The following is a 25,447-nucleotide window of genomic DNA, read 5'->3' as shown; positions in this document are numbered from 1 at the left end:
CCTCTTCAGCTTCCTCCCACAAACAGAGAAAGCCGCAAGGAGGAAGGCTAAGGAGTAAAGGCCCTCTGCTTGACAATGAGAAGTGGGGCTGGGTGTGCTGTGGCCAGTGTTCAGGACAGTAGGTAGCTAGAAACAGCCCCCGGCCTCTCAAATCTCTTCTCTCCTTTCCATGCTCACTTGGCTACCCTCCTGAACGTATGTGGCCTGGATTAGAGCAAGACTCTCCACTGCCCCGGCTGGGTGGCTTTCTGCCTGTTGGTGTGGGTTTGTGGGGGGCCAAATGAGCAAGAGCTACTTAGAGCCCTTGCCATGGCGAGCACTACTTCCTGCTCCGGTCCCCCAACCCCACCCCCAGAGTGTGCTTGCCACCCCCTCTGCAGCTGCCTCTGCCAGCACCTCCCCCTTCCCCCGTCTGCCCCCCCACCCCAACCCCCCGCCTCCCATCTCCCATCCCGGCTTCCCCACCCCGCCACCACCCCCAGCTCCCACCCCTCCCACCCCCTGCCTCCCCACAAAAGAGCAACAGCTGAATCAACATTGCAGAAGGAAGCTACTGGCAGGAAGAAATTAAAAAGAGAAAAGCAAAGATGGGGGAAGGGTCTGGAGAAGACAAGGGCTGGGTTGGAGGGGGAATTTGCAGGCCAGGTGGGAGGGCGGTTGGCAGAGGGAGGTGAGATGGTGGAGGCGAGCCTGCCAGGAGCTAGGGGCTGGGAAGGAGCTGCCGGCAGCCCTGCTACTCCCCTGAACGCCCGCGTGTCACATGGGGCGAGTTCTCAAGGGACTACGTTCTGCCTTTTTTGTTGTTGTTTTTTTGACCATCATATATTGAGTTTATTTGTGCTCTAAAATATTTAAATATCAACATGCACTTTTCCATTGAGTGATTTCACATAGCACAAACAGCCATTAAGCAAAAATTATAACAACAAGGAGACAGGATGGTAACACTGCAGACATAGCAGTTTATGCTCTTTGTAGAATCTAATAAACGTTGTCTTGATAAAACTGAAGTAAACCTTCCCTGCACATAATTCTATGCTTTAGAGTAGATTCCATGTCCTCACAGGAAACTGGGGCTTCTGCCATCACACAACAGACAAGGTGTTATCGTTAACACCCGCGTCTATAACACCGTGAGAATGTCAAGGTGTGACATCTGGCAAACCGCTGAAGTCCTTCGAGCCTGTGCCCCTGCACCCGCAGAAGCCCCTGTGACCCCTCTGGGGGGTAGGGTGCTGGGCTGGCACAGAATCGGTGATGTACAAGCAGCCTCTGTGCCCCGCACGCGGGGTCTAATGCAGCAGAGTGGGCCCTGCTGGGCACAGCAAAGCCAAGGTCAAAATAACCAGCCGTGCTGAGGCCGACGCCGCACCTTCTCGCTGTCTCACCCACTCACCTCAGTCGACCCCAGTGCTGTTTGCACTGAGAGAGCTAATTCCAAAGGAGGTGTTCCCCGCCTGGGACTGTCCCCATCAAGACAGCCTGGCTCCCCCTCTCTTCCACAGCAAAGGAGGGCTTCATAATGCAGTAAGGAGAGAGGCAATGAGAGACAATGAGCTTAACAGGAGAATCATCGTTCGAGGACAGCAGAGAGACACCCCAGGAATCTTTAACAATACAAAGTCGCTGATTGGACAGAGACGTTTAAAGGACGCCTTTCCTGCCCTCCTCCCTCGGCAGAAAGCACGAATGGGCTCCCGTCAGCTCCCTTCCGACACAACGCGATGCAGCTTGATGGGGCAGAGCAAGAAGGAAAAACTTCTATCTACAGAAGTCAGCTTTTAAAAATGTCTGAAAACACCTGTTTCTAAGAAGAAATGCAGCCTGAGTATTCTGGGTTAGTCTCATATTTAGATGCTCTCAGTGAAATTCAGCAGCAGCAACACAGACAAAGAGAATCTAGAAAGAGATTTTAGCTCCAACAATATTGTGCTTTAATGGCTGAAGGAAATAATCTGTCAACAGGCTACAATAAAAGATGGTCAACTGATGAATGTGTCACCAGTTAACTGCTTAATAATTTATGTATCTGTATTGAACTTTAACGCTGAATTCGCAGGACACGTAAAATCTCAGATAATTTAACGTGATGTGTCTAAGTTCTGGGCGCACAGTAGGCATTCTGCTGCAATAACGAAGAGAAAAAGAATGAGAGTCAGAAAGCAGCCTACGACTGGTTTTGCAGAAAAGGGTCAAAACGTATAATAAGCTAAGCCACTAATAGAGATCACAAAAGAGACTAAAGAAAACTTATCAGTGTTTGTAGATGACACGTTTAGGAGACGTCCATTCACCCACTGGGAAATGCACTGCTACCTTGCAGTCCAGCACAGCTCCATATAATACAGCCAGCTGTATCCTAAAACATGCTTTCATCATAGTCTGACTAGGAAATTAACAGGTGTTTTCCTTTTTTCAAAATAATAAAGCATATTTCGTAAGATTTTCTATATTATACACACATCTTCAAAGTTCAAAGATAAATTCCTTAAATTAGCTCAACGTATATTTCAACAATCGTTGTTCTTACATAAAGACGTGCACATCAGGCCCTGCAAGTGCCCACTGCAAGGTTCACTGGTGTTGGTCAAGAACGCCCGGGTTCTCCTATCAGGATGATTAATGAAGGCACCTTTTTCACAGAATGTCAGACTCTGCCTTTTTAACAACGGACCTTTCATAGAGTACTACTGAACTCATAGTTCCACTTTTGTTCAGTTTCTTATTAGTGGAGTTAAAATTAATACTTAGGGGAATGATGGCCGGGGTGATGCACAGTAAATCTCCGAGCACGTCAGCCTTCCACGCGGACTGTCCGAGGAACAGCCGCTTGCACCTGTCTACTTCTGCAGCGTGAGGATCCTGCTAAGATTCTGTGTCCTTTCAAAAGACAAATTAAGGGCAGTCTGCAGACCTCTTCTGAGAACAAAGATGTACACTTTGAGAAAGACTTTTAAAATTTGAATTTTTTTTAAAGGACCTAATAAAATTGCTAACTTCAATCATAAATTTGAAAGAATTTACTCTTACTCAGTTTTCTGAAACGTTCCTGATGACTAAGATGACATATGGCACAACATACTCTATAACCCACATTCATCTCTTCGAAGTGACAATTTAATAACCCATCGAGGCAACACGGTACGCCAGAGCCACTTCCCTTACAGTGGGATCACATGACAAAAAATTACCCTCTAATACCTCAAGAACTCCCCCCACCGAAAATAGTAAAAAAAGAAAAAAAAAGATTGGGAAATGGAGCTAGAACAGGGGTTTCTTCTAACTATCACTGGGAATAGCAAAGTACTTAAGGACTCAATTTTTTCACCATGCCAGCCATTTCCATACTCAGACATACCTAATGTCTATAAACCCCTTAAGGGCCCAGACTAGTTTTAGCTTCAAAGATCTTATGGGATCCCAGGGTGAAGTAAGAAGGCGAGAGTACATTCAATTATTAATTCTTATTAAATATCTGAGAAAAGTCACTCTGAATAAATATTGGAAATACAGTACACACAGGTAAATGTGTAGCCCAAGTCTACTCAATATGCCATACTACTTTAATTACCCTTGTTATCATGAGGTCATTCACCTAAAAGGGTTAAAGAGTTAGGTAAACTAACAAGGTAATACTAATACGTATGAGTAAAAAGAGATGCCTGCGTGTGGACCCAGTGCCTTGTTCCAACGTAGAAACTGTGCCCTGGTAAATGCAAGTCTTCTAGCACTAGGATATCACCCCAGTGCTGTATGAAAAATACCCCAGAAGACCAAACACTGCTTCATCGAGTCCCAAATGCCGAATATGATAAGTGCTAACGTCACCATTATGGGGACGGATGAGATCCAGGCTCCCTCAGAGCAGAACAGACACACCAGCAACAAGCGTGAGTGTGCGTAAGAAGGGTGACCGAGACCGAAATGGAAAACAAAAGAAAGTTGAAGGAAAAAGAGAAATGGCAAAACTGATCCGACACACTTTATGAAAGACCCCAGATCAACTAAACTGTCACAAAAGAACAAAAGCGAAGACTCCAAACCTGGAGGTAAAGCGGAGGCGCCGCGAGTGCCTCTCCTCGGGTGCGGGGCAGGGTGGCTGTCACAAAAAAGCCACGGGAGATTGTCACAGGCAAGTTCACGATAAGACAACAGAGCTGTAACACAATTCCCAATCTCAGACAGGAGAGCCAAGGACTGAGAACGCCACAGCTCCCACTTCAAGAGGGAAAACGGGAAATTGGCGAACGTAGATGAAAAGGGCACTTGCCCCACCAGGCCGTGGGGTGGAGGACATCAGGAAGCCGGAGAAAGCCAACAGGAGGGTCAGGGCCACGTCCCTCCCAACTCCCAAGACACGGAAATCCTGGGCAAAGGCCACGAAATACTGATGTTCTTCACTCCTGCAAAGATGACAACAAATTCATGAAGGAAACGTACCCACAAGCCTTCCCGTTCGCATTCTGCAATGTGTCCACTGAGCTCAGGGCTTACGGTACTATTACATTTACCCAAATCGGGCGGTATTTCAATAAGGCTTCTTAGAAAAGACCACCGCCGCCTGTTAGCCAGGGTGTCCTACATTTATATTTGGCCATTTACCAGCAATGGATGAGCTTTGCATTTTACAGACTCCCAAGCCCGTGTCCCGAGGACATGGCTGCTCGCCGCACGTGGCCTGAGCCTGGGCAGGCGCGGGAAGGCCCAGGCTGCCTCGCTGCTCGCGCAGAGGAAGTGGGGAGCCCCTTTCTGGCGTCTGTACAAAGGGAAGGCAAGAACAGCTTCCGGAATGAGGGGAAACATACCTGTAAGACACATCCTTTATTTCATAGTGAATGACTATGACGACACCTATCTATCTCCAAATGCAATTCTGTGTCTGTCGACTAATATTCTGAAATACGATGCATGTATGTACAGTTTCGTTCAGTTCCTGTAAAAAGAAGTTGAGAACAACAAAGACAGGCACCCCTCACTTTCCAAACCTAGTAATTCACTCCTGAAAACGTGTTGCAGACAGAATCTACAAGGGCTCCTCTCTCACTGTTAACTGGGGGAAATGATGAGTTCCTATTCTATCTAAAAAACTGTAGGGGAAACAGGAAGGAGATTTCTGTACACGGTCTGCTTCAACTGAAGATCTGGGCTGGTTTGAACTCCGTCGTCGGCAAGAACTTGTGCCTGGACTTTTGGACTAGTTGGTATTTTCTGTGAGAAGCGTCTTCAAAACTCTTTCCGCTAAAAGACATGTGTATGATTTTTTTTTTTCAGAGACACCCCAGCCAGGGAAGGAAGTGGAGGAGAATAGCATTTTATGGGAAATGGAACACGGAGTACCACTAGGCATAAAACCCTTCCAACACTGGGAACAGCATTCGAGGTACTTTCCTTGGAAGAGACAATTCAGTGCTCACGTTGTTCCGTGAGGAAGTGAACATCCAGGAACTCCACTTCCAGATGAGCAAACCGTGGCCAAGCCTCCGAGTCGCCCCCCTTCACCCTCGTCGCATTATGTGGCACCAGTTTGTGTACCAGTCTTCACGGGTTGGCTTAAAGAAGTATTTCTCAATTCTTCTGAAACGTGGTCCTCCCCTCTGGTCTTGGTTACAGGTTGAGCCCAAGATCTTGCTCTTCGACGTGTGTTAGAATGTTTCAGGTCTGGGTCACTGACGCTAATAAAAAAATTTTTCACGTCAGTGTCTGGGATCTTCTGGCCGCGCAGCTGTATCCCGTGCAGACCCTGCTCACAGCCAGAGATCTCGATCTTCCCCAAAGGGCTGTCCATCATTTTGTATTTCATTTCACAGGTCTTGTTCATTCTCCCAAGTACCGCGCTGCCCAAACCGCCGACCGAGAGGAGCTGCAAGCGCAGGAACGCGCAGAGCTGCGTTCTGCCTTTTGGGTGCTGGGTGCTGGGTTGGTCTTTCTCCGGCTCTCGTGCCTCATCTGTCCCACAGACATCGTGGGCTTCAGCGTCTGACTGCAGCCTCCCCCCAGTGTTGGCAACAAAACTGCACCCACCCGGGAACCTCTGTGTGGTGAGCCTGGAACCCCTTCTCATGTTCTCCATCATTAAATATTTCCTAATCGTCACACTGTCGCAAGGGAGCCCCCTTCCTGTGCTCTCGGGGCTGTGTGTTGTGGGGACATAGCTGGGCGGGAAGGGGGCTGGGGGTGCCCGGGTCAAAGTCCACGACGGCAAGGGGATGGCATCTCTTCCTCTTTTCTGCACTCACCGGGCTGCCTCCTGCCCCCCCCCCAGGCCCCAGGCCTGGCACACTGTGAGGCACCCCTCCTCATCCCGCTTTATGTCACCATGACATGTTTGCCTTCTGAGCCGGGCCACGGTGTTCCGGGGGGCACGGCCATGCACCCTCTGGGCGTCCAGCTCAGTATCCCGCCCAGGCCCTGGAGTCCTCAATGAACACCTGGTGAGATAAAGTCAATTTTCTGGAAGGTGGAGGTGAAAGTGACTGGAAGTGGAATTTCTCGGCTGACTTAGGGGAGAAGATTATTCCCAGAATCTTGCTCCAAAAGCTCACTCCTCCCTGGCTTCAGTTGTCTTTGAGATGCAAAGCCCTGTCCTTCTCGGTCACTCCCCACAAAGGCCGGTGATGTCCTCTGTTTCACATTTTCATTCCCAGAACTCCCTGTCTGCCTTCTTGCCGCCGACGTTTCACCTACTTGATGAATTCCCAAGAATGGACGCACCAGGGTTTGCCGAGGCCATTTCCCTGGTACTAGATGAGATTTAATGACATTTCATACAAATACTGCCCCATAAAGACACAGACACTTCAGAAGCCCTGGTGGGTATCGTTCCTGGTGGGTGCTGCTGAGCCGAATGGGGTGCACACTATGCACCTAAATACAGGATGCCACCCCCCCATTGCCCCCTACTCTTTAATTCGCCTTGTAGATTTTGTCCCTGTGATGGCTGGGAGAAGGATTCTCATTGCAGTTCTGATGGTAATCTCCCCATAGGCTGGAGTCTCTGTTTTGTTGGTCTTCTCAGCACAATGCCTGAGAATCATTCATGTTGTTGGGTCTCTAATGTTTGCATTTAATGCTATAAATTTCCCTCTACTCCCTGCTTTAGCTACATCCTACAAATACGGTATGTTGTGTTTCATTTCATTCCGTCCAAACAAAATATTTTCTAATTTCCCTTGAGGCTCTGTTTGATCCATGGATTATTTAGAAGTACGTTGTTTCTTAGGAGATTTCTTCTGTCTTCCTGTTGCTTATTTTCTGGTTTAATTCCATTTAATAATTCCATTATGGCTACAGAACATATCGTGCATGATTTCAATTCTCTTAAATGTGTTCTGGTTTATTTTATGACCCAGGACACAGTCTTCCTTGGTGACCGTGTTGTGGGCACCTTCTGCTGCTGCTGGGTGGAATGTCTTTCGGGTCCAGTTGGTCAGTGGTGCTTTTTAGGTCTTCTGTGTACTTGCTGATCTTGTGTCTAATTTTTAAAAATTGATTCCTGGGAAAGGAGTATTGAAGGCTCCAACTGTCATTGTCTATTTCTCCTATTAGTTCTTTCATATTTTGCTTCATGTATTTTGATGTTCTGTCGTTAGATGTATGCACATTTACAATTGTTGTATCGTCTTGTTGAATAGACCCTTTCATCACTAAGTCAAGCCCCACCATACACCTGGTAATTTGCATTGTTGTGAAGTCTACCTTGCTTGATATTAACACAGTCATTCTATTTTTCTTTTTATTAGTGCTTGTATGGTATATCTTTCCCATCCGTCTTCTTTTTACCTACCTACATTATCATATTTAAAGTGTGTTTCTTATAGGCAGCATATAGTTGGGTCATATTTTTAGAAATTCCACCTGCTAGTATCTGTCTTACAGTTGGTGTATTTAGATCATTTACACAATGTAATTATTGAAATTGTTGGATTTAGGTCTATTGTTCAAATTTTTGTTTTCTGTTTGCTCCCTTTGGTTTTCACTTTTCTATTTCCGTTTTCTGCTTTCTTTTGGATTGTATCAGTGTTTTTAGTATTACATTTTAATTTATCAGTAGGCTTTTAAACTATATCTTTTTATATAGATTTTTCCATGGTTGCTGGGGGAATTGCAATATATATACTAAACACCTCATTGTCTACTTAAAATGAACATTTTACCATTTCAAGTGAAATGAAGTGGAACTTTAAAACTGTGTATGTCCCTTCACTGTTGTCCTTTTATGTTGGAGCTGCCACGTATTTTACATCTACATACATTGAAAACCCCACCAGACAATGTTGTCATTTTTACCATCAACATATTGCAAAGACCCTGAGAGGGAAAATAGCGTAGTTACCCACTATTTTCCATTTCTGTTGTTTTTTCTTCATTTCTAAGTTTCCCAGTTTTCCTCTGGTATCATCTCCCTCCTGAAATCTTAAGATTTCTTTTAGAGTTGTCTGCTGGGGACTAATTTTCTTACTGTCCCTTCATCTGCGAGTGTCTTTTTTTTTTCTTCTTCTTCTTTTTGCCACAGTGCATGGCATGCAGGGTCTTAGTTCCCCAACCAGAGGTTGAACCCTCACCTCCTGCAGTGGAAGCTCAGAGTCTTAACTACTCGACTGTAAGGGAAGTCCCGAGAATGTTTTTATTTCCCCTTCATTGGTGGAAATAATTTTGTGGGAACAGAATTGAGAGCTGGCAGTTCTTTCCTTTGAGCACTTTATACAGGTTGTTCCATTGTCTTCTGACCTCCGTGGATTCTGACGGGAAATTTGATGTTTTTCTAATGGTTCTTCCTCTATGTGATGTGTCATTTTTCTCTGGATGCTTTCAGGACATTTTTCTTTATCTTTGGTTTTCAGCAGTCTAAGTATGGTGTGTATAGGCTTGATTTTCTTCAAGTTTATCCTATTTGAGATTCACTGAGATTCTTTAATCTGTAAATTTATATTTTTCATCAAATTTGGGAAGTTTTCAGCCATTATTTTTTCAAATACTTTTTCTGGGTCAACCCGTTATGCCTGTCATCCTGGGGCTCCAACAGCAACAAATGTTAGAGCTCTTGATGTTATTCCACAGGTCCCCAGGCTCTGTTCATTTTTTGTCAATCTTTTTTTCTCTTTGTCTTTAATATTGGATAATTTCTATTGGTCCTCAAGTTCACTCACTCTTTCTTCTGTCTTCACCACTCTCCTATTAAGCCTACTCAGTGAATTTTTTATTTCTGTAATCATATTTTTAATTTTAATACCCATTTGGTTCTTTTTTATATCTTTTATATCTCTGCTGAAAATTTTTACCTTTGCATTTGTTTCAAGGGTGTTTTCCTTACTTAATGGAGCACATTTTAAATAATTGATTTAAATGCTTTAGGTGATAATTTCAACATTTGGATCATCTCAGAGTTATCATCTATTAATTGTTTTTTCTCTTACAAATTCTTGAGATTTTCTTTGTTGTTATTGTTGTTTGAGTACTTTTCGATTGTGTCTTGGACATTTTAGATATTATTTAATGAGACTCTGGATCCTATCAAAATCTTCTGCAATGTTCTCCAACATTTCTCTCTCTCTCTCTCTCCTTCTTTTTTTTTTTTTTCTGGCCATCAGCCTGGTTGGGTCAGACCACAAGTTCAGACCTGCCTCCTGTGAGCTGTGGTTCCAGTGTGAGTTTAGTTTTCAAAGTCTCTGCTGTGCTACTTGGATCCATCTTGCACTTGCATCCCCCTGGTCCAGTTTTCAACCTTGGCAGTGGTCTACACCACGATTCAATTCTCAAAGCCTTTGACATGGTATTTGGGTCATTTCCACATATGTCCAGCTCAGGGGTGAGTCTGGAACTTCATATAAAGCTTTATAGGGGACTTCCCTGGTGGCTCAGTGGTTAAGAATCCGCCTGCCAATGCAGAGGATACAGGTTCGATCCCTGGTCAGGGAACTAGATCCCATATGCATGCCCCAACTAAGATTTTGCATGCCGCAACTAGCGAGCCCAAGGGCCGCAACTAAGGAGCGGGCCTGCCACAACTAAGACCTGGCGCAACCAAAATAAATAAATAATTTTTTTTAAAAAAGACTCTATAGGGTCTCTTTCTTAATCTCCTTCTTATTAATTTCTCTGATGCTCTCTGGCTTCCCAAGTCTTCCTTTCCTGGTCCTCTGGCTATAAATCAGGAATTTTAGCCTCCTGCACTGTCATATGCTTCCTGTGCCTAGATCCACCTCTGGGTCAAAGTGACGATTACAATAACTTCTGCCGCTATAGCTGCGGCTACCACCATCTTGGGAGTGCAACTTTGGGACAGAAATTTGTCTCTGAGGCAAGACCAGGAAAAAGAAAATGAAATAGGGCATTTCTCTCACTCTCTCTGTCTTTCAGGGCATAGCTCCTCCCAGCCCACTGACCAGAAAGGAGGGGTTCTCTTGGCTGTGCTCACTGTGCTGTCCTGGGGTGCAGGCTACCTTGAATCTAATGCAGGGGATGTAGGGGGACAAGACATTTGCTATCATATCAGCCTTTCATCAGGTTTTGATTTCTCACCCCAGTCTGTCTAGAAAGTTGCTTTATTTTATTCTGTGTGATATTTTTAGCTCTGGTCAGTGTAACGGTGGAGTGCAGTGTGCTTACTCTGTCTTAGCTGGGACTGGAAGATGCTGGTGTTTTGTTTCTTATTCTTAATTTCAATTCATTTTTTACAGCTTCATTAAGATAGAATTTGAATGCTGATATCCACTCCTATTAAGTGTACACTTTAATGATAATGATTTTTAGCTGAATTTACAGATTTGTGCAATCATCACCACAATCTATTTTTAGAGCATTTCCATGACTCCCAAAAGATCCACATATGCTCATTTGCAGTCACTCCCCGTTAGTTCCTTTTTTTAAAAAAATTTTCTTTTCTTTTCTTTTCTTTTCTATACAGCAGGTTCTTATTAGTTACCCATTTGATATATATTAGTGTATATATGTCAGTCCCAATCTCCCAACCCATTAGTTCCTTTTCAAAAAAAGAAAATAGATGATCTCAAGACTACAGAAAAGGGTGGAGATCAGCATCGCCAACACCCATGTACCCAACATCCAACTTCATCACATCTTAATATTTTGCTTTACTTTGCCAAGAATTTTTTCTTCTTTCTTCCTCATAAAACTTAAAAACATAAAATTGAAGCCCTGTACATACCTCTGCCAGGACCACTACTTTCTCCACCTTCAGAGGTAGCCACCACCCTGAACGCAGTTTGGTGAGTACAGGGGTGTTTCTCCTGTAATCACGGGTAGTATGATAGGAAGCCCCCTTTTGCAACTTGCCTTTAAAAATAACCTCAGTGTTACTGTTTTGGGCATGTCGTGTGGGCACGTAGAGCTCCAGATCCATATTTTAATTGCTGCTTCTTGTGCATGAAGGCCACAAGGTATCTATTTATGCCATGTTGGGTTTGTTTCCAGTTTCTTGGGGTGCTGTGTTTTTCTTTAATGCTCTTCTTTGGTTAGCACCTACTGTTATTACATTGTGTCTGTGAATTTGGCCTCCTTATGATTTCTGTGCTTTAGAAGATGTTGAGATTTCCTTTGTGGCTTAACAAATGATCTGTTGTTCTTGTCCCTCATGTTTTAACTTGACTGTGTACAAGGTAAAGAGAAAGTGTTATATTCCTCAAATTCTCCGTAGGCCTGGTTTTCTATTTGATCTGTTCATTTCTGAGAGAGGTATATTAAAGATGTTTGCTACGTTTGTGGCTGTGTCCGTTTGCTTATGTATTCATCAGTTTTTGGTTTTTATATATTGTGGTGATTTTGTTCAGTATATAAAGATTCATGACCGCTAAACTTTCTTTGTGGATTGGAACTTTCGTTACATACGTCTTTCTTTATTCATTTAATGCTTTTGCCTTGAATTATATCTTTTAATATTATCTCTATATTACATTTTTAGTATTTTTTAGCATGTGATATGTAAGTTTTCCAATACTTTATTTTCAGCCTTCAGTGTCACTTTTAAGTTTATCTGATAGGCGGCATTTTTTTCTTTTTAACTGTGGTAAAATACATATAACATAAATTTAACCATTTAAACATCTTTACCATTTTTAAGTGTAAAGTTCAGTATTATTAAGTATAGTCGCACTGTTGTGCAACTAACCTCTGGAACGTTTTCATCTTTTGCAAAACTGAAACTTTATCCCCATTAAACAAATTTACACTTCTGTTTAAAGGTAGAAAAAAATTTCTTTACTACAGAAAATCTCACACCTATACAAAGTAGATGGAACAGTTTAATGAACCCATGTGTCCTTGACATCTGCTTCAACAATTATCGATTTGTGGTCAATCTTTTTTTTTTTTTTTTTACTATTTATTTACTTTATTTTCATCATTTTATTTTATTTTATTTTATTTTTCATTTTTGTCTGCCTCGGGTCTTAGCTGTGGCATGCGGGATCTTTGTTAAGGCACGCAGGCTCTCTCACTGAGATGCGCAAACTCAGTAGTTGTGACGCGGCATGTGGGATCTTGGTTCCCTGACCAGGGATCGAACCCATGTCCCCTGCATTGAAAGGCGGATTCTTTACCACTGGACCACCAGAGAAGTCCCTGTGGCCAATCTTGTTTTATTTATATCCTTACCCAGTCTCCCCTACCCACCCCACCCCTGATTATTTGGAAGCAAATGTGAAACATCCTGTCATGTCCTGTGCAAATATCTTAACATGAGACTCTAAAAGGTGATGATGCTTTAACATAATCACAAAACCTTTAACACGTCCAAAATGTTGACAGTAATTTGTTAATGTCCTATGGTCCGTGCGATGTGGCCGGCTGGCATTCTCTCCCATCTCTCGTCTCGGGTTCCCACACCCCCTCTCCTCTCTTGCAACCTGCTCTTCACCTTGGGGGCTTCTCTCTAGTCGGATCTTGCTCACTGCATCCCTGCCAGACCATTAACCCAGCCCTCTGTCCCCATTGCTCCTATGTACTTGGGAGATGAAGTGTTGACCTGATTCGGGTCCAAGAGTAAAAGTGGTGATTTTTATGTTATTTACATTATGATTAACTTACTTTCTATTGCTGTTTTCTCCAAGGCCTAGGACAGCAAGCATCTTGTGTCTGTGGGTGGCTTGTGTCCTTGTGGCGTCACAGCGACAGTCAGTGCTCCGTCTGGTGAGTCAACAGAGGGTGTGATTCGGGGACATTCTCAATCTCTCCTTCCTTTTTTGTTGTATTTTCCAGAATAGTTCCATAAAGAGGAAGTTCCCTTGATAGAGAACATATAATTGGAGTTTGTTCTCGTTTTAAAACTCATCAAGACTATATTTGAGGAAGGTGACCCCTTCACAGATGCTGTGACCCTGGAACTCTGGATTCTCTAGAACTTCTGAAATCATCCCTGATATGCCTTATTGTGTGCTCTTAATTCACAGTCCTTCCTTGTTTGTTCTGTTTCCCTTGCCTTAAAAAAAGGATTTGTCATATTTTCTTCTTTTTCAGATGCATACTTCCTATTTCTATTCTTTTTTTTTTTTTTTTTTTGGTGGTACGTGGGCCTCTCACTGTTGTGGCCTCTCCCGTTGCGGAGCACAGGCTCCGGACGCGCAGGCTCAGCGGCCATGGCTCACGGGCCCAGCCGCTCCGCGGCACGTGGGATCCTCCCGGACCGGGGCTCGAACCCACGTCCCCCACATCGGCAGGCAGACTCTCAACCACTGCGCCACCAGGGAAGCCCCTATTTCTATTCTTTAGGAGAGTTTTAATTGTTGTCACATATAAAATTAAGTATTTCCTAGCGAAGTGTCCATTGATGGGTATCAGAAGCTGCAGCATGCCCCCCTGCTCAGCTGTTCTGCTCCTCTAGGATTTTTGTTTCAAACTATTAATATTTTTACCTCTATTTTAAAATCAACAATTACTTAGGCTTAACAATTTTTCCTTATTTCTTTGGTCACCTTTCCCTCAGGGACCCTTGGATCCCTCTTGGATTTCTTCATCTGTCTGTCTTTATTTCGGGAGCGCATCTTCCAAATCGATTTGCGGGTAGTTATGTATCTGAGCCCTGGTTCATCTGAAGACTCTGCTTTCTGCTTCTTTGTGGATGTAATCAGTGTCTCCTCTTCTGTTTCCCTTCCTCCCCATCCTAACCCTTCCCTTCCCTCGTTCTCTCTCTCTGTCTGTCTCTGTCCCTCTCTGAGTCTGTCCTGTTTTCTTGCTGTCACTAACGTTCTGTGATAGCATCCCAGTTTCACCAGTTTCAGGACCGTTGTTCTTCCTCCCAAGCCATGCAGCAGCCTCTTCGGCTGGGTCCCTCTCCTGGCGCTTCTCTTCTGTTGTCTGAGTCTCTCCCCTCGCTGTTTACGGTTCTCTGCTGGGACCCCTGTGGGCAGGGCAGGCAGGGCAAGTAGACTCGCCCCTTCCCTGTCCCACTGTCCTCCAGGCCGATGCCCTCACCCTGCTCTCCAGCTGATCTGCTCTCCAGCTTCTTATGCTGCCCTTTGGTCCATGTGATGCTCTTTTTTCCCGTGACCCAAGTGGGAACCCCCAGTGCCTGTCTGCCTCTTCTTTGGTGGGAGCATGTCCCCGTCCCGTGTGCACAGTCTGCAGGCCGGGTCCCTTCCTGGGGTGAAAATTCCTGGGCACTGCCCTCCAGGGTTTCCTGTCCCCTCGGGCCGTGGGGGCCTCCCATGGTGCCGCCCTGCCCCCACTCCGTCCTCCCAGCACGCCGTTCCCCTTCCAACCGTGAGCGTGTGTGACGGATGGTGTGTTCCCATTGTGGGTCGCTCCTCTGACAGCCCTTGTCAGGGGCCCTGTAGGCAGAGGGGCTGAGGTTGGAAGGGACACGCGTGGTGCAATCAGCCACATGTAACTACTTCCTCCAGTTCCTGACTTAGAACAGGAAGCATCGTGCCTTCACCAGCGGGGGCTTGGGCGGGCCGGTGTCTTCCCACACCCGCTGCAGCGCCAGCCTGGTGAAGAGCGGAGCCGAAGCCCCTGCTAGCCCAGCCAGGACCACCCCTGCTGAGACCTTCAGGGCATCGAGCAGGTGAGTGGACAGAGGCCCCTCTGTGTCCAGGCTGGTTTCTCTGAAGGGGAGCAGCTCAGCCCTGAGGCTCTTGCTCTTTCCCAAGGCAGGCAGCTCCAAGGGGCCCAGCCTGCAGAGGCCCCGGTGGCCCTGGTGCGTGTCACACACCCTGGGATCGTCCACTCTAGGCCCCCTGAGCTGAGATCCGGCAAGGGGAAGTGCTGAGCCCACCGTGGGCAGAGCCGGCGGCGGGGTGATGGGAGGGATGTGACCAAAGAGATGGGACGGGCATGGTGGCAGGAGGCCCTCAGACCACAGCCTCGGCTTCCCCGGTGAGGGTCCCTCAGCAAAGCCCCGGGCACTTGCTGAGCACCCGATGCGGGGGCTGCGAGGCCCGGCAGAGCCAGGAGGAGGCTGGGGGACAGGCAAGACCCCCGTCTCGTGGGCACGGGGCCAGCGCGGCCAGGCTGTGCAGGAGGGTCCCTGGGCCGCCCCAGCTGCGCCTTCCTCTTCCTGCTTTTGAGCGGGTCCCGCTCTGTCTTCACAGCTCCGAGGTTGCTGGGGTGGTTCTGTCCTCCAGCAGTGTGTGTGTCTGTGTGTGTCTGTGTGTGTGCGCGCGTGTGTGTGTCTGTATGTGTGTGTCTGTGTGTGTCTGTGTGTCTCTGTGTGTGTCTCTGTGTGTGTGTGTGTGTGTCTGTGTGTGTGTCTGTGTCTGTCTGTGTGTATGTGTCTGTGTGTGTATATGTATGTGTGTATTTGTGTACCTGTGCCTGTGTGTGTGTCTGTGTGTGTCTGTGTGTTTGTGTGTGCCTGTGTCTGTGTGTGTGTGCGCCTGTGTCTCTGTGTGTGTGTGTCTGTGTCTGTGTGTGTGTCTCTGTGTGTGTCTCTGTGTGTGTGTGTGTGCGCCTGTGTGTCTGTGCATCTGTGTTCTGTGTGTGTGTGTGCGCCTGTGTCTCTGTGTGTGCGTGTCTGTGTCTGTGTGTGTGCGCCTGTGTGTGTGTCTGTGTCTGTGTGCGCCTGTGTGTGTGTGTGTGTGTGTGTGTGTGCACGGTACATTGTCTTGGGGGTGGGTCTGCTGCTTCTCTCGGACTCCCGAAGCTTCACCAGCTCTGGCCTAACGATGTGAACATGCTGGATGACAGTTAAGCTTTAGGGGGTGAGGCATTGGGTGTGTGACCTAAACCTCCCACATCCAGGCCCCTGGAGGCCTGTCTCCTTAGGAGTGAGGGGACTGGGGCCCGAGGACCCGGACAAGCTCCAGGAGAGGGGACTCACGGCTGCTCCAGGGCTTTGTCCCGACGGGAGTGAACCAAGACATTTCTCTAGGGACTCGGCCCAGCAGCCAGACGCGGCTCCGCTGGCCTCGGGTCGCTCAGCTGAAATCCGCGTGGGTTTGTCTGGCTGCGGCCGTCAGCTCGCGCTGTGCCGGAGCGAAGACCCGGGGCCGGTCGCGGCCACTTCCTGGAGATTTCCCGAGGGGAGACGCCCCAGACAGCCAGGGGCCCCGCAGAAGCTCAGTAGAGGGCGCACCGCTGTGCAGGCGATGGGAGAGGCCTGCCCTGCCTGCACCTGGCGAGATGGGCAGGAGATAGGCCGGCCGCTGGGCCTCCCGTCTGCGAAGTGGGCCCGTATTTACACTCCAGCTGACTCTGTATCGAATTGTAATTCAAAACTCACTTCCCTGGACGGGGCGGCGGTGTGGGCCTGCGTCCACGGGGTCCCGCGCGTTCAGCTCAGGCCGAGCGCCACGGGTCACAGGGCTGTGGAGAGGCGTCCGCCCCGCGAACGGGGCAGCACGGAGCCCGCGGTGGCCTCTCCTGACTCAGGTCCCGCCAGCTCTGGGAAGGGTCCGGGTGGCAGGGCCCGGCGGCCTGCGCACCTGTCACCGCGAGCGGCCCGCGGTCCTGCCTGAGCCCACATTGCGGGACAGCTGCCGGCGGCTAATAACTGTGCCCCAGCTGAGAGGCCCCGCCCGGCGCTCCCCGCCAGCGCTAGGCCGTCTCCTGGAGACGCCATGGTGATGCCACGGTGACACCCCCAGGTGGGCAGGGCTGGGATGCTAGTGTGGTCACTGTCCGTTTCCCTTTGCACAAACTGGACCTAAAATGGGGTGTCGGTTCTGTCGTCACCCAGACCTGCCCGAGCGGGGCGCCGAGGCCCCCAGGGAGCAAGCGGCTGGCGGGCGAAGGTGCCGAGTCGCACGGGCCCCGCGATGCCGAGACCCACCTGTCCCAGCCGTGTTGCCACGTGTCACCTGCCTGGCCGCTGGGGCCCCGTCCCCCGTCAGGCTGGCGGAGTCCACGTTCAGCTGTAGCAGCGGGCGGGGTCCCCGCGCTGCTCAGAAAGAGCCCCTGCCTTCCCCCTCCAGGGCAGGGCAGGCCACGCGGAGGGGAGTCCTCGGTGGGCCTGCGGGTGTCTGGTCCCTCCCACCGCTGACGAGTGGGTGTCTTGGTGACACGGCGGGTGCAGTCGAGTCCCCGAGCTGCAAGCCTCTGACCCGGGCAGGCCTCCCTGCCTGGTCCAAGGTCCCCCCCCACCAAAAGCCGGGGGTGTCCGGGCGGCTCACCCTCCCAGCAGTCGAGCAGCAGGGCCGGGGGCGCCTGGGAGCCAGCAGACCCTGGCTTCCGCGTGAGCCCTGGCACGGTCCCTGCTCAGCACGGCACCCCACGCAGCCCGGGTCTGAAACCGTGTCCCGCAGGCTCAGGGGTGGGGCGCCACCACCGCAGGGCTCTGATGGGGGCGGAGAGGAACAGGAGCCAGGTACCCTCGCTGCCTCTGAAACACACGGAGCAGGAAAGCACGGCTCTGCCCGCTCACCTCGAAGTGGTGTTGAAAAACCCCTCTAGCAGCTTTCCCTGAACCCGGCGTGCTCACGTTGGGGTCTCTGGTAGTGCGGGCTCCCCAGAGAGACAGAACCAATAGGATGTGTGCGCGTGTGCGTGTGCGTGTGCGTGTGTGTGTACAGAGGCAGAGATTTATTTCGGCGCTTGTACGATTGTGGAGGCGGGCCAACCCCAAATCCGCAGGGCGGGCTGGAGACCCAGAGGAGAGGTGACATTGCCGCTTGAGCCCAAAGGCCATCTGGAGGCAGGGGTTTCCCCTTCTCGGGGGCCATCAGTCTCTCCTTTAAGGCCTTCTACTGGTTGGATGAGGCCCGCCCACGTCATGGAGGGCCATGTGCTTTACCCAGAGCCCACTTACGTAATGTGGAGCTCGTCTAAGAAACACCTTTGCAGCAAACATCCAGACCAGGGTTTGAGCAAACAACTGGGTACCACGGCCCGGCGGAGCTGGCACGTGACGTTCACCATCACAGCACCCTTGGCTCTCTGTGACAAGGGAGGAAACTGAGGTCCAGAAGGGGGAGTCACCTGTCCACACTCACTCGGCAGCTGGGCGGAGACTTGAGGGTGTCAGCCCTGGCGCCGGGCTGACGTGGGCCCCCGTCCCGGCGTCTGTCCTGGCTGTGTGGCTGAGGGGCTGACCCTCTCAGAGCCTCCCTAGGAACAGGGAGCGGGTTTGGTCCACTCCCAGGGCAGCTGCGGGCGAACTGAGACTGTGAGGGCAGAATGCGAGCAGGCCAGCAGCGTGGCTGCCCTGGTCCTCTGGGATCTGGGGTCCCGAGTGGCTGTGCAGGGACAGCCGCCCACTAGCTGAGGCTCCCTTGAGGACTGACCATGTCTGCCGTGGTCCCCAGCGCTGTGGCCCAGCCTTGCACAGCCACTGCCCTCTGCCCAGGAGTCGTCACAGAGCAAGTCACGGCCCCTTTCCCGTTGGCAGATGCGGAGTCAGGCCCCTTGGATGCTCAGATCTGGCCAGTCTGAGAAGCAGAGGCCTCCACACGCATGTGGCCTGAGTCCGCTGCTCTGGAAGCTTCCGGAGGGAAGGTCGTCTGGCTGTGTCGCACCCTGGGCTGCAGCCAGAAGTAGTTGGAAGGGTTCCCTGCTGGCTGAGGAGCTAAGGTCAGGGGCTGAGTTCAGCCTCCTTGACGGACGAGACCTCACCGAGCCAGGGCTCCTGCCCGACGGGCCTCTGTGGGCCCGGGGCACGCGTTCTCTCACAGCGCTCCAGGGGCTGGGGGCACACAGGAAGGCAGCCCCTCCGGAGCAGTGCTTCCGCCAATTTATTTTTTTTGGAAACATATTTTTATTTGTATACAGTTACAAAAGACAAAACAAATGCTTTATAATCTGTTGCAAGTTGGAAGTATCCAACGGCGGCCTGGAGGCCCTTGCTAAACACCTAGTGATAAAACCCCACCAGTTCCATGGGGTATTTGCCTTTTTGTTATTATTTCTAAAATCTCCTTGGACACAAAGATTACCATTCACCTTCTGCATGAGACAGATACTAAATATTTTCATCTATTCAATTTTTTATGTACAAAATTTGTTTTTAGAGCCTGTCTTCTTCTTATTTGCTTAATTTATTCAAGTGTAGTTGATTTACCATGTTTCAGGTGTTTGGCAAAATGATTCAGTTTCATATGTATCGATTCTTTTTCAGTTTCTTTTCCATTATAGGTTATTACAGATATCGAATATAGTTCCCTGTGCTCTACAGCAGGTCCTTGTTGTTTATCTATTTTATACAGAATAGTATGTATATGTTAATCCTAAACTCCTAATTTATCCCCCTGCCCTTTTCCCTTTTAAACCATAAATTTGTTTTCTATGTCTGTGAGTCTGTTTCTGTTTTGTAAATTAGTTCATTTGTATCCATTTTTAGATTCCACATATAAGTGATATCATATGATATTTGTCTTTCTTTGTCTGACCTACTTCACTTCGTATAAGAATTTCTAGGTCCATCCACGTTGCTGCCAATGGCATTATTTCATTCTTTTTTATGGCTGAGTAGTGTTCCGTTGTATATATGTACCTCATCTTCCTTATGCGTTCCTCTGTTGATGGACACTTAGGTTGCTTCCATGTCTTGGCTATTGTGAATAGTGCTGCTATGAACACTGGGGTGCATGTATCTTTTCGAATTAGAGTTTTCATCTTAGAGTCTACCTTCTTCTTTTCTTTGACATTTATTTATTTATTTATTTGTTTGTTTGTTGGGCTGCACTGGGTCTTAGTTGCGGCATGCATGCAGGATCTAGTTCCCTGACCGGGGATCGAACCCAGGCCTCCTCGACTGGGAACGCGGAGTCTTAACCAACTGGACCACCAGGGAAGTCTGAGTCTATCTTCTTGTTATTTTCTCCCTTAGTTTTTACGCTCAGTGTCCTTACTCTGAGATACACATTCTTCTATTCCTTTTATCATTTCATTTCCTAAACCTGGGTCTACGGGTCCCATGGTGTGACGGGGGCACTGCCACGGCGCGTGCCCTCCTGGAACGTGCTCTGCCTGGGGCCTTTGAGGCCGGAGCGCCGCTGCTCGCTTGCCTCCCCCCGGCCACCCTCCCGAGGGCCAGGGTCACACCGACTCTGTCCCCGAAGCTTCCGGACGCATTGCACAGGCCGGTGCACAGCTCACTGCCGCCTCGCCTCCTCCTTTCCTAAGCTCCCTGGTGGCTGCCATACATGCTGTCTTCCACGTGACCCATTTGATTGCTTCTTCCAAGGAAACGATTTTCGATGTATTTATCAATTTTAGCTTTTTTGTTTGTTCTCGGATTCATCGACTTTTTCTATTGTCTGTGTGTTGCCCGCCTCCCTCCCCTTATTTCCTGAGCCGTGTGGCTCTTTCTCTCACGTCTGAACTTTCCGTCCTGCACGTGCACCATCATTCCCTGCCGTCAGGCAGAAAAGCATTTAGGGCCTCGGGCTTCTCTCTCCATCGGGGACCCGTTGAACAGAGAAAGTGATGCTGTCTCTTTTCTGAAGTGCCTGCACATATAAATTTGATGTCCTCTTGGACTTAAGGGATATTGAGCGGAGTGTTTTAAAGGTTCTAATTAATATGTGTGTGTTGGGGGGGCATCTCCTTTTATTCCATTTGGTCAGAAACTGTGGCCCTTAACGTTTCTGCCATCAGCCTTCACGGGTGGTGAACGGAGCAGTGATGAACGCGTGCAATGCGTTCTCCTGGGCCCGAGAAGGTGGGGCTTCCGAGAATACGTGGGCGGCGTCCTCCTCAGTCCCGGCTGCCCTGGTCTTCTGATCTGTCTGGAAACTCCGTGACCTGGGGCGGGTGGGGGGCGGGCTTCCAGCCCCCACTGGGATTCGCTTCTGTCCAATTCTTTTTTGTCTTTACATAAAGCAGAAACGACCACATCCTAACTTTGTCTTTTGGTTTAAAAACGTTGATGCCGGGGCTTCCCTGGCGGCGCAGTGGTTGAGAGTCCGCCTGCCGATGCGGGGGACGCGGGTTCGAGCCCCGGTCCGGGAGGATCCCACGTGCCGCGGAGCGGCTGGGCCCGTGAGCCGTGGCCGCTGAGCCTGCGCGTCCGGAGCCTGTGCTCCGCAACGGGAGAGGCCACAACAGTGAGAGGCCCGCGTAGCGCAAAGAAAAAAGGTCGATGCCTGTTTTAGATCCATCGTCAGCGTTGGCCTTTTTCTATGTGAAACAGCAGCCTTGCGTCCTCCGCTCCTGGGATGAATACCCCGCACCCCCGCCGGCCCCTCTCGTGGCCTCTTCCTGACGGCGTCTGTTCTTTGTCACTTGCGGGCCGCGTCTCTTGTAAACCAGCACCAGGTGGTTATGACCTTGAATGGTCAAGGGCAGAGGCTCTGAAGCAAAGTCCTGAGAGCCGGTGAGTCCTGGGGCCCCGCAGGGCCTTGCCTGAGGGTCTGCACTCCGGCAAAGCTTTCCTCTTTGACAGCAAGCCTGATCTGACAGCAGCTTACCCCGCCTCGGACGTGGGGCCTCTGCCTCTTAAACGTTTCTTTCTTTTTGATGTTTCCTCTTTCTCTTCTGTCTTTCACCAAATAGGGACTTCGGGCTTTTGTGGAGCGCGTGGGATCTGGAAGGAATATACCCTAGCTCTCTTCCGGTGTTTCCTGACGGCCTGGCGCTCAGAGCCTTATTCGCAGGGAAGGGTGATCCTCAGGGCGCCCGGGGTCCGCGGGGGTGCGCCACTTCCTGCAGTTGCACTCGTCGCGCCAGCAACCCCCTGCCGGGCAGGGTCAAGCTCAAGGGTAGCTCTGACGCAAAGTCCTCACAGGCCCGTGGGGCCTTGGGTTTCTCAAGCCCCCTCGACTTGGGGTTTTGCAACCTGAGTCCTGGGGCAGGGCTGCCCTTAGATCTGGGGAGAGTGCAGCCTGGGGGCCGTCGGAGTGGCAGGGAGGGTGCCGCAGGTCTGGGCTCGGGGGGGTCCAGCTGGAGCCCGCACCCTCCTCCCCGCTCTCGGACCAGCTGTCCCAGCCGAGTCGGGGCCTCACATTCATGAGGGAGGTCCGAGCCCGCCCTCCCCTAGAGCGGGACCAGGCCCGCAAGCCCTTCCAGGCGCGCAGAGGAGGCCGAAGCAGAATGTGCCGCTGGGGCAGCCGGGAACCCGGGCACGGGCACTGCCCTGCGCCGTCCAGGGGGCCGGGCCCCAGGACGACACCCAGAGGAGGCCTTGGTCCGTGAGGCCCTGCCATGCTGGTTGCGGCATCGGGGCCCCTGATGGCCAGTCCTGGCCGCCGGGCATGTCCACGGGCACCCCTGCCCGGGGCCGAGAGGAGGGCGGGCTGCCGGCTCCGCGCTCCGAGCTCCCAGAGCCACTGCGTGTGCGGGCGTCCTGCCCCCGGGGGGCCGTGGGCACCGGGGCTGGGGCAGAGCCGGTCGTGGAGGGAGTCCCAGTGCTTAAGGGGGAAGAGAGCGCGGCGACACCCCTCCCGTGGCCTGTGGGTCTTGTTGCCATAACCAAGGTGCTTTCCCCACCGCGCGGAGGGCGCTCAGCTGTGAGCAGCACCGGGTCCGCACCCTCCTGCTGCCGGGGCCTCGGTTTCCGCAGGCGAGGACCGGGGTTTGCCTGCTGGTTGCTGTGACTGTTTGGGGTCCGTGGCCACAGGAAAGGGTGTCGAGCTGCTTTTGGAGGGCCTTCCCCACCGCTGGCGGGACCGCCACCCCCCCGCTGGCTGCGTGCACAGCTTGGGTGCCTGGGGCAGGGCTCCCCCACCTCTGCTGGGAGCAGCCTGTTCCTCCGAAGTGGGGTGCTATCCTGAGGCCGACTGGGCCCAGCAGCGCCCAGGTCAGCCGGGGGTCGGTGAGCACGCGTGGGCGTCCGGCTGCGGAACGTTAGGGGACCCGGAGGGCTCTGGGGCAACGCGGCACTTTCACAAGTGGGTGGGCGTGGAGCAAACCGAAAGCACCTTCGCAGCTCCCGCTCTGTGACCCCGGAAGCCAGAGCAGGGCGTAAGTTCTGCTTTTGACCCGAACAGGAAAGAAAAGGGGTCTGTTCTGTTTTGACACTTGTAGCTCCTGATCATAACCCCGGTGGGGACCGGGGTGCGGGGTCACCCCCCAAAAGACCGGAGAGTGGGGCTAGGCGGGACCGCTAAGCACTGGGTCCCCCATGGGACCCCCTGGGATCCTCCTCCACCCCAGAGCCCCTGGTACACATGCAGGGGTTATGGGAGAACAGAGACGAGGGCAGGACCCACCTCGAGGCGCACCCAGAGCCCACAGGCCACGGCAGAGGCCACCACGGCAGGGGCCACATGGTCTCCAACACAAGCGGACCTTGGGTTGGAGCATCTGCCGGCCCAGTTTTGGGACCGTGAGTCCAGCGTGCTGGCCCAGCCCTGTGAAGCAGCGTGCTGGGGCGGGGAGCTGGCCTTTGCGGGTGTTCAGGGTGAGCCTGTTGACCCTGGTTTTGGATAAAACACCCCCCGTCCCTGCCCGCTGCCTCTGGTTTGCTGGGGGCTCAGCACCCTCTCAGCTCTCTTGGCGTCACATTAAAAGGCAGCAGCCCTACAGGTTCTCACACGTGGGGGCTCGCGGACCCACGAAGCTCTGCCACCCCTCCCGGGAGCTGGCCTGGAGGAGGTTTGCTGCTTCGGGCCCAGCCTGGGTCCCTCGGGGCACTTCCGGGGGAGGGTGGAGCAGCGGGTTTGAAGGTGCTGCTTCCACCTCCAAGAGCCAGAGCCTCCAGCCCGCCCCTGGGCTCTTGCCTCTGGGAGCATCAGGGCCAGCAGGTGTGGACAGAAGAGCAGGACAATGGTCGCCTAGAGCTCGTGGCCTCGGGCACAGCAGGGCCCTTCTGCTATCAAACAGCCCAAGTTCGCGAGCCTGATGCCCAGTGAGGCCAAACAAACCGAAACATCGGACTTCGGAGCAGGTTTATTGCAGGGCCGAGCAAGGAGACGGGTGGCTCAGGCCCAAAAAACCCCCGAGCTCCCCAAAGGGTTTCGGCAAAGCGTTTTCAAAGGCCAGGTGAGGGAGGGGCGTCGCAGGGTATGCGACCAGCTCGTGCACAGTTCTTTGATTGGCTGATGGTGAGGTAACAAGGCGGGGTCACAGGGGTTCACAAGATAAGCCTTAGGCTCCAGTAGGTCTCGGGGCTACACGTTCATGGTCATTGTGCAATCAACTTCTTCCATTTGGTTGGGGATTTAGCATCTGCACAACAGCTTAGGATATGTGCATCAGATACCCTTATCTAGGTACTTCAAGGAGGAACTAAAGATTCTGTGACTGCCTATGCCTGATTTACTGTTTGAATTCTTACCAGTTCTCCTGGCCCAACTGCTACTTTTGTCGAGTTTTAATCGTTAATTCTCCAGCCAGGCTTTTGTGAGTCAGGGGAGGCCTGGGAGACTAAGCTTTTCTACAGACAGGAGGCAGGCAGAGGACATGGGGGGAGGAGTCTGTCCCAGGCAGGCCCCAGATGTCCTGCCCGATTACATCTCCTCACCCAGCAGGCAGCTGGCACAGTCCTGGCGCCGCTAGGTGCTCAGAGTTGGCTTCTCTTCCAATTGCTGGTTCAGCCTCCTCCCAGGAGGCCTGGGCCGGCCGAGTCTCTGCTCCAGGCTCAGCTCAATTCACTGAGGACTCGGGGCCACGAAGGCCACGCAGGGCCCTGACCCGGAGCGCAGGGCACCTTGGGTGCGCGTGTGTGCGCGCACGCGTGGTGAGTGTGTACGTGTGCGTGTGAGCATGTGTGCGTGTGTCACTGGCAGGAGGCCCACTCCCTGCTGGCCCTCGGAGGCTGGCGGCTCAGCTGTGTGGAGCTCACGCAGCCCCACTCAGCCCTCCTCTCCCGCTGGCCCGCACAGCCCCGTTGAGGGGGGCTGGGGAGACTGACCCGTGCTGGCTACGCCCTAGCGCTGAGCGCCCCTCAGCAGCAGGGACGGCCCGCCCAGCTCTGCGTCTCTAGGCCCAGAGTCTGGGGTCCCAGGCCCTGTCACCGCCCCCTTCCCTCCACAGGACATGCTGCGCCAGCGCTCCCAGCTGCTGCTCCTGGCCGGCCTGCTTGCCCTCCGGTCCGGTGAGTCCCGCGGGGGCAGCTCCTCATGGGAGGAATGGGACCCGCCCTGGCACCCTCCTGCCCCGAGGTCCCCTGGTGGAGGCTTAG

General features: G+C 51.4%; 1 protein-coding gene across 3 annotated transcripts in view; it reads left to right on the top strand.

Annotated features, from left to right (window-relative positions):
* The window catches only part of ITGB2 (integrin subunit beta 2), a 46,439-nt gene that overhangs the window by 5,502 nt on the left and 15,490 nt on the right, over nucleotides 1-25,447 (top strand). Inside the window, exons 2-6 of one of the 3 annotated variants that reach the window (XM_067035231.1) lie at nucleotides 5,808-6,038; nucleotides 6,645-6,809; nucleotides 13,065-13,143; nucleotides 14,853-15,016; nucleotides 25,300-25,360. In XM_067035231.1, the coding sequence (XP_066891332.1) occupies nucleotides 25,303-25,360 (58 nt within the window). In that variant the 5' untranslated portion in view covers nucleotides 5,808-6,038; nucleotides 6,645-6,809; nucleotides 13,065-13,143; nucleotides 14,853-15,016; nucleotides 25,300-25,302. The remainder of the gene's footprint in view (nucleotides 1-5,807; nucleotides 6,039-6,644; nucleotides 6,810-13,064; nucleotides 13,144-14,852; nucleotides 15,017-25,299; nucleotides 25,361-25,447) is intronic. The other 2 variants (XM_067035232.1, XM_059065375.2) reach the window with 2 other exon arrangements.

Source organism: Kogia breviceps, chromosome 5 (assembly GCF_026419965.1).
Source record: "Kogia breviceps isolate mKogBre1 chromosome 5, mKogBre1 haplotype 1, whole genome shotgun sequence".
Classification (NCBI taxonomy): domain Eukaryota; kingdom Metazoa; phylum Chordata; class Mammalia; order Artiodactyla; family Physeteridae; genus Kogia; species Kogia breviceps.
The sequence above is the reverse complement of the archived record's forward strand: the minus strand, read 5'-3'. Positions and strand labels throughout refer to the sequence as shown.